This window comes from Nannospalax galili, unplaced genomic scaffold (assembly GCF_000622305.1).
Source record: "Nannospalax galili isolate Female #2095 unplaced genomic scaffold, S.galili_v1.0 scaffold1233, whole genome shotgun sequence".
NCBI lineage: Eukaryota > Metazoa > Chordata > Mammalia > Rodentia > Spalacidae > Nannospalax > Nannospalax galili.
Window position 1 is genome coordinate 815,462 of NW_008333791.1, and position 9,084 is coordinate 824,545.

Genomic DNA, 9,084 nt, shown 5'->3' on the forward strand with positions numbered 1-9,084 from the left:
GCTGGGAATCGAACCCGGGTCCTCTGCAACAGCAGTCAGTGCTCTTAACTGCTGAGCCACCTCTCCAGCCCCGTGCTTTCTTATTTTTACATAAAGAATTAAGGCTTGGCTGAATATGTGGTACTACAGGATGTAGAGCATTTTCAACATTTTCCAGAGCTAATATTTTGATTTTATGAATGTGAATGCTGAGCATCCCATTTTGCATAAATATGGCAGAAGTGTGTTTAGGGAGATTTGAGAGATTGTTGGAAAGTCTGTCCTAATCCCAAGCCAAAATTCATTGAATGGTTTATTTTTTACTTTTTATTTATTTGGTCTTTTTGAGACAGGGTCTCCCTGTAACCTCAGCTGGCCTGGAATTCACTGGGATTAAAGTAGCACACCACCACACCTGGCTTGAATGATAAAATTCAAGTCAATAATTCAAACAGTAATTTTAAAAAGACAAACAAACACAGTCCAGTCCAAAGATAACACTAATTTGATTCTCACATGCTTGCCGGGGGTTCAAGCCAGCAACCTCCACGCAATGATGATTGGGGATGAGTAAGCGTGCCTTTTGCCAGCCCACGTCACCCCAGTACTGGGAACAGTCAGGTGCAACGGGGAGCCTAGTCAAGCAGGGACGCATTTATTGCAGGTGTTACAGAGCTTATAAAGGCACCTGGAAATCCCCCCTCCCCCCCTGAGGGTGTATCTTAAGGATGGTCATGTGCTGATTATGCACTCCTCAGCAGTGCGGAAGTATTCTTCAGACTTTCAAAGCAAGTCAGGCTGCACCCCAGTAACTTCCTCTCGGACTTCTACAAGGTGGGGCCTTTAGGTTCCCACATCTCCCCCTTTTATTTTTATTTTAAGGCTGGACTGACTTTATTTCACGGGTTACCCACCTCATAGATGGTTCCCTGAGGAGAGATGGCTATCTCCTTCCTCTAATCTTATGCATTTTTGCCTGTCTTAGGTTGTGTTACCTCTGATCAAGCCTTGCCCGTCATTGGATCATGCACCTGGCCATGTGCATGTCCTGTCTTAGGAGTACTTGTCATGGGACATCTTACCTGTCCTTGGCTAAAAATGCATCATGATTAAGGGCAGCCATGTGGGTAATGCCAGTCCGTGACAGTCTTAGTCTCTACCTAACTCAGCCAAGCGTGGGCAACCGGAGGGGGTCCTGGGGAAGTCTGTAATCATGAGGAAGTGGGCTGTGGCAGTTCCAAGGGTACTCTGTTGCCAAATTATCTGGTAAAGACACTTAAAGATAAGCATTATCAAGAGAAACAAAGCAAGTCATGGCGTAGGACAAGTTGAAATACTTCTGAGACCATGTACCTTTTAGCTGATTAGCCACTTGTCTGAAAGGCAAAGAGGCTGACTGGCAATGAAGCCAAGGAACTGGGTCCTTCACCTCAGATGGATATAAATAAAGAGAGGAATTTTGTCTCATGAACTATTGTCCATGGACCGTCATGCTAGTCAGTCAAATCCTGGCCTACCCACTTAAGGTTTTTTTGCAGGCACCCATATGGGGTCTGAATCTCCTGTAGGGTAGACACAGCCAAAGCCTTAACCCATGGTTAGCAATGGATCTGGGCCTCTCCATTGCCCCGTAATGGGGTCCTTCCATTTTAGCCGCACCTCAGGTCTCTGCTCCTGTCGTCCTCAATGCTTCTGAAACTGGGATTCCAACTGATTTTTTTTGAAAATTAAGAACATTAATAGTGAATAAGGCCATACCCAACCGTTGGTGGGGGCTTATTCCCCCTTTTTGTTTTTGTAATTGAATTTTTAGGTTTTGATGGTTGTGTTGTATAATGATTTGACCTAGGGGATTGTAGGGAATTCCTATATTGTGTTGAATTCCCCAAAGTGAAAAGAAATCTTATAAATTTTTACTCACAAAACATGGTCCAGTATCAGTTTTAATTCTTTGGGGCAATCCCAACGTACCAAAGCACTGGAGAAAATGAGACTGAGCATGTTTAGACTTCTCTCCTGTATGAGTGGTAGCCCAACAGGCATGTGAGAATGTGTCGATGGACACAAAAATATACTTAAGATTTCCAAAAGGAGCATAGTGTGTGACATCCGTTTGCCACAAGGAATTGGGCTTGAGTCCCCTAGGGTTTACCCCTAGCTGTTGTAGAGGTGGTACCTGTAGAAAGGGTTACAATCTTCTTTAGGTCCTTGATGGGAACTTGAGGAAACCTCTTATGGAGTCCCCGCCAATTTACATAAGTGAGGTTATGTAACCCCTGAACTTCATTCAGGCCTGCTGACAGGACCTGGGTGGAAGCCACCTTGTCTGCCTCTGCATTCCCTTGGGATAAAAGCCCAGGCAACCCTTGATGCCCCCTAAGATGCTGTAAGAAAATAGGGGCTTTTTTCTCTTTAAGGAGCATAGGAGTCTGAATACTGTCAGAAAACAATGGCCATGAGTTTCTTGAATTGAGCTGAGCAATCACAAGTGTGGCCATATCTTTTTGGTTTTTCATCTGCCCCTGGGTATACTACTGCTGCAGCTCCAAATCTGTCCCCGTCAGTGAAAACATTGTAGGCTTTTACTAAGGGCTCTCTTGGCCCCGGGATTCAGTGAGTGCTGCTGCTGCTGGGGCTGTAACATTTGGGGGCGGGGTGGATCCTCCACTGCCGAGGAATGGTCGGGATGCCCCCCTCCTCAGCCACCTTCCCTGAGCTGGGTCTTCCCAGCTGTCCCAGAGCTGGTCGTGGCACACCGCCAAGGGTATTTTTTTTTTTAATGTGCCTGGCAGCTGCCGCCAGCCACCAACCAGGGGGCAGTCCCCTGCCCAGCTTTTGTGCGGGCCCCTTACTTGCATACACATTAGTTCAAGGTGGGTCAGGTGGGTGGCTTTCGCAGCTAACCCCGTGCACTCCGTTCTGCCCCACCCTTCTGAAAAAGACATCCATGGGTCCTGTTTTCATAGGTCCCGGGAGGCCCTGAAACTGGCCAGGGCACGCCGAGGTGCCGCTTATTTTGGCTGCTTTTGGTTTCACGTCTGTTGCATTTCTGCCTTCTTCCTCAAACTCTTCCCATGATTTTTATGTATCCCCAGTAAAAACATTATCCCCAAGGAGCCAGGGAGCCAAATGAATCGCCTTTGCCCAAACCTTTTGAGCTACCAGATCTGACAGATCCAGTCCCCTGCTTTTAAGCATATCTCTGAGCACTTTAAGCACCGGGTCCTCAGGCTTATTGATTGCGTTACCCATCTTTCGAGTCTCACTTACCCTGAACTTCTCGATTGGCCCCAATCTGTTATTTTTCTTTCTTTCTTTCCTTCTTTTCACCTTCCTTCGAGCCCCATGTTGGGCACCAGTTTCTGGGGGTTCGAGCCAGTGACCCCACGCAATGATGATTGGGGATGAGTAAGCGAGCTGTTCGCCAGCCCCCCACCCCCAGTACTGGGAACACTCAGGTGCAACGGGGAGCCTAGTCAAGCAGGGACTCATTTCTTGCAGGTGTTACAGAGCTTATAAAGGCACCTGGAAATCCCCCTCCCCACTGAGGGTGTATCTTAAGGATGGTCATGTGCTGATCATGCACTCCTTAGCAGTTCGGAAGTATTCAGACTTTCAAAGCAAGTCAGGCTGCACCCTGGTAACTTCCTCTCAGACTTCTGTAAGGTGGGGCCTTTAGGTCTACACACACATGCTGAGGAATGACATTAGGAAAATATTAGTAACCATTATTTACCATTATTTTCCTTTCTTTTTTTTTTTTTGTTTTTTTGAGACAGGGTCTCCCTGTAGCCCCAGCTGGCCTGGAACTCACTATGTAGACCAGGCCGGGCTTGAACTCACAGAGAGCCACCTGCCTCTGCTTCCTGAGTGCTGGGATTAAAGGAGTGAGCCACCACACCCAGCTTCTCCTCTCCTTTTTAATTTTTTAAATTAAAAAAATATTTTATTTTTATTTTATGTGCATGAGTGTATTACCTGTATGTATATAAGGGCCCCCGTGTTGTGCAATGCCATGGAGGTCAGAAGAGGGCTTTGGATTCCCCTAGAACTGGAGTTCAGGACTGTTTGAAGTCGCCTTGTGGGTGCTGGGAATCAAACCCAGGTCCTCTGCAAGAGCAGTGCTCTTAACCACTGAGCCGTATCTCCAGCCCCCTCTTTTTAATTTTAATTTAATTTACTTTTTACTTTTTTTTTGGTCTTTTTGAGACAGGTCTCCCTGTAGCCCCAGCTGGCCTGGAACTCACTATGTTAGACCAGGCTGGGCTTGAACTCACAGAGACCTGCCTGCCTCTGCCTTGTAAGTGCTGGGATTAGAGGCATGTAGGTAAATCACTCTTGTTTATATTTTCTTGAGACACGGTCTTTCTATGTAGCCCAGGCTGTCCTCAAATTCACAATTCTCTGGCATCACTCTCCCAATTAATCAGTGCTAAGACTAAAGGCATGCAACACTATGCCCAGCTAAATTACTCTAAAAAGAATAAATAAAAAATAATGTTTCCCCCTTCAAGTTTAAAAAATAATTTTTAAAAAGGAGCAGAAATAGTGAGGGCTTAGCATGTGACAGGGACTTGTGAGAACCTTGCAGGCTCCAAGATAGGCTTTATAACCATCTCCTTTTACAGATTCAGAAGTAAAGATTCAGGAGCTCAGTGTTTCCAGTCAGAGTTGGTTCTTGGGTCCAGTCCACAGTGCCTCACTTCCAGGGGCAACAGTGGTAGTGTTGCTCGAAGTTTAATTAAAGCATCAGCTTCCAATAAGACCTGAGTTTGAATCTTCATTTCAGCCACCAAGAAGTAGCTCCCTCTTTTCCTCAAGATACTTCAGCAGTAAAATAAAAACAAAAATGCCATAGGACCTCTGGGAGGACAAATGAGATAGAGCCCAAAAAATCCTGTGAGTTTCCCAGACCTGTCTTGCAGAGCACCCTTATACAGTAGTTGCTGAGTAACACACAGAACCACAACTGGCCAGTGTGCAGAGAATGAGAGGCTGTAGACTACTTATCCCTGAACAGGACAGCTAAATCAAACTGCCTCCCAAGGCTCAGGGATCATCGTATAAGAGGGGGAGGAAAGATGTAAAAGCCAGATGAGGTGGATGACCATAAGGAAACATAGTTTTCCAGACAGCTGGGCAGTTGCTCTTATGGAACTCACAGCATGGACAAGTCCCACATAAGCTCAAGCCAGACAAAATCCCAACACAGACATGAGGAAGTGGGTAATAAACCCCAACCCTATCTGAGGAAATATTCCCAGTCCCAGTCCATGACTGCTGGGAAGGGGACATTCTTAGTAGGTTGACCTGGCTTCAGTGAATGAACCCACACCGAATGGCATTTGGGGACACAAACCTGACTCTATAGGCCTTGGTATATATACAAATATCTATTAGAGTACAGAAATTTGGTGGAGGCTAGTAAGAGGGTGTGCAGATACAGGAGGGGATCTAAACATGATCAAAATATATTGTATGAAATTTGAAAAAATTCAACAAAAAATAATTTAAAAATTCCTGTGAGAGAGGTCTAGGCAGAATTCTGGTGTGCATGTAATTTATGCTTTCCAATGATGGACTCTAGGTCCCCAGAGATGCAGACTTAATTCCTTTTATTTCCTGGGTGTGAAATCCCAGAGGTCTTCAGCATGAGGAACGCCCTGTGGGGGTCGCCTGTGACGGAGGAAGAAAGGACAAGAGTTGTTCAGGGTGGTCGAGGTGAAAGATACAGATCTAGGGGCTAGGGAAGGACAGGGCAGTTGGTGGGCGCCTCAAAACTTCCTGTGTCCAGAGGGCACAGAGGAGAGGTGGACCTCTTGCTTTGTACAACCCCAATGCTTGGTTCGCCAGGAAGGATGCTGCTGAGATGTGCGGAGGTTAATAAGGTCTACTGCACCCAGTCTCCTTAGGCCGGCCAGTCTTGGGATCCCTGGCCTCATGGCGTTTTCCAGGAGTTAAGAGTTCTGGGGTGTGCAAGGGGCAGACTCGGCCTGGGGCACTGGTGCTTCCGAGGGCGCCCACGTGGAGCTGGTGCCCTTCCCGCCCTCCGCTTCTAACGCGGACGCTGCGACCGTTCTCTGCTGCCGGCCTGGCTTGACCTTGACGGCTCAGAGCCGCCAGCATCCTGCTGGCTGCTCGGCAACGGCGCCGCCCCTCCCGCAGACGCGCCTAGTTCCGGGAGATCCAGGCAGGGTTTTGCAGCGGAGCTGTTGGGCTGCGTGTGCCGATTCCTCTCCGCGAGCCACGCCGCAGTTGGCTGCTGGAGATCATGGTGCTGGACGAAGCATGGACCGCTCTGTCGGGAGCCTCCGGGGTAGCCCTGGCCTGCTGTTTGTTGGCGGCAGCCGCGGTCCTGCGCTGGTCCCGGCGTGGGGTGGCCCGAGCGGCGGCGGCCAGAGCGCGGCAGCGGCAGAGAGCCAGCCTGGAGACCATGGACAAGGCGGCGCAGCGCTTCCGGCTGCAGGTGACTGCGAGAGCCGGGGTTGGGGGTAGGGGGGACATGCAAGGAGAACACAGCATGGACATTCAGAGGGCCGGCGGTAGGCAGTGCAGATGTGAGCCTGAACAGAACCTCCCCTCACGCTAAAGCATTCTGCACTCTTTCTGAACCAGGTGCAGGGGGAGGAGAAACAGAAACGAAAGGGACAGGACAGGTCATGGAGGGAGGTTCATTGCTTCACTGGTCTAAGAGGAGCTTTGCTTTGAGCCAAAGAATCTATCAGAACGCCAGAACGCTAGTGTGAGAACCAATAGAATACTAGGGTTTAGGACTTTGGAATCATGGAGTGATGCGATGACCCAAGACATCAGTGGCCCAGGACACCCTGAGAGCATAAAGTTCATGCTCGTTGATGTGTGCTTGAGATCTTAAGAGAGGTGGAAAAAGACTTGCCCACGTGCACAGGGAATAGGGGCAAAGCCCCCCCTAGTATGCAGCTCTTCCCAGTTCCTGCTGCTCAGTCTGTCATGGCCAAGACCTGGCAAACCCTGCTGTGAGTAGGTTCAGTCTCACCCTCCTCTAGATGATCTGTCAACAAGCTTTTCTTCTCCCTGCACTGCCTTGGATATTTCAGTGTGTATGTTTTAGGGTTGGGGGAAGGAGTTTGGGGGAGGAAAGAACAGGCAGGACAAGAAGGGGGCTTTCTCTCCAGGTGTATGAAAAACTGGCTTCAGAAGCCAGCATGCTGAACTCTAGATGTTCTTATGTGCTGAGGAAGAGGAGTTGCTGTGGGTATTCCCGTGGGATCTGACAAGTGTTAAGACATCCCGGGTGATGGAGTTAGGAAGGTGCTCCTGGGCATCAGGGAGGGGCCATTTAGCCTTTAGGAGGTGCCCAGTTGCAGCAAGTGACTTTTGAGCTGGAGCAGAGCTGGAACCAAAACTAGATGCTTAGTAGGACCCTAGCTCAGGGCAGTGGAGAGGAGCTGGGGACAGAGATTAGGGAGACTGGGCTTTGAATGCCAGGCCCAGGCTATGGCCAAATGTGAGTGAAATTTTGACTTGCTATAATTGTTTCAGTTTATTCCCCACTATCTCTAAGATGAGGGTCTACCTTAAGTATTTATTGAAATAAAAAGTATTTCCTGCTGGGTGTGGTGGCACATGCCTTTAATCCCAGCACTCTGGAGGCAGAGGCAGGCAGATATCTGAGATCAAGGCCAGCCTGGTAGCTAGCTGTAGCTACAAGGAGACCATGTCTCAAAAGAAAGGAGAAAAAAAAAAAATTCTGGTTCCAGCCTCCATTCATCAAACTGTCTGAAAAGCCTGCCATCAGTCAGTGTTTAGGGCTGTCTCCTCACAAGGTCCTGGTGTTCAATTCAAATGGACCACCTCCTCTACTCAAGCACAGTTTCTATGCTGACTACCCTTCTTGATTGTGCTCTGGTGGTGCCCCTCTCAGGGATCCTTGTGATGATCCTGGGCTTAGCCTGGGGAGCCTCAGCTAGTCCTGGTGTCCTTCTGTGCAGCCAGCTGAGTTCTGCCAGCTCCAGCACAGCGTGGGGAGCAGGCACAGGAATCTGCCCACAGTTCCTGCCTACGGGAAAGACTAGTCCTAGTCATAAGGAATCCGTTTGGCTGGGAGGATTGGGGGCTGGTAGAAGGCTGGTCTTCCTGCTTTTCTTCTTTCCATTCCTTTTACAGTAGTTGGCCTTCAGTCTTTTTAAGAACTTTTGGGACAGAAGTTTTGGCTCTAAAATACAAAAAGCTGTTTGTATATTTTACTGGAGCCTGAGACCTGGCCTTAAACACCAAGCTTGGTTTTCTTCAGGAAGGAAAATTACCTTTTAGGTTTCAAGGATAGAAGCCAAAGGAGCCTCTGTGGTTGTTTTGCTTTTTTTTTTTGGTTTGTTTAATATATTTATTTTATGTGTGCGAGTGTTTTGCCTGCCATGTATATGTGTCCATGTTATTCAGTGCCTGTGGAAGGCAGAAGAGGGCATCTGATATCTTGGATCTAGAATTATGGATAATTGTTAGCTGCCATGTGGGTGCTGGGAACTGAACCTTGGTCCTGTGCAAGAGCAGCCAGTGCTCTTAATTGCCCAAGGGCCTTTGTATACCTGGTTTTGTTTACTATCTCACATATCCCCTTGGTAAAAGCCCACTAGTCCTGAAAATACCTCTTCTTTTGTCTGGATCCACTGTGACTCTGTCTCCTGGCTTTCTCCAAACTTCCTTTGTACATTGTTCTTTGAAATGATTCCTTGGATGAGTTGAGAGTGTGGTTACCATTGAGAATAGCTTCAGCTATCTATGTAATCAAATAGAAGAGGTATCTTGAAATAGAACAAAAGAGATAAAAACAGGGAGAGAAAAGAGAACAACCCAAAAGACCTGAAATTAGGACAACAGATGGTCCAGAGGAGAAACAAACAGTTGGAAGAGGGCAGTGTTTAAAAGATAGGTACAGCCGGGCGTGGTGGCACACACCTGTAGTCCCAGCACTTGGGAGGCAGAGACAAGGGGATCTCTGTGAGTTCAAGGCCAGCCTGGTCTACATAGTGAGTTCCAGGACAGCTGGGGCTACAGGGAGACCCTGCTTCAAAAGACAAAAAAAGATTTTATTTATTATTTTTATTTTATGTGTGTGTATTGCCTGCA

The 9,084-nt window shown here is 48.0% G+C and overlaps 1 protein-coding gene across 1 annotated transcript in view; it reads left to right on the forward strand.

Annotated features, from left to right (window-relative positions):
- The first annotated feature begins 6,122 nt into the window (after positions 1 to 6,122).
- The window catches only part of Faah (fatty acid amide hydrolase), a 21,437-nt gene continuing 18,475 nt past the window's right edge, over positions 6,123 to 9,084 (forward strand). Inside the window, exon 1 of the mRNA XM_008828513.2 lies at positions 6,123 to 6,445. Coding sequence (XP_008826735.1) covers positions 6,251 to 6,445 — 195 coding nt within the window. The 5' untranslated portion in view covers positions 6,123 to 6,250. The remainder of the gene's footprint in view (positions 6,446 to 9,084) is intronic.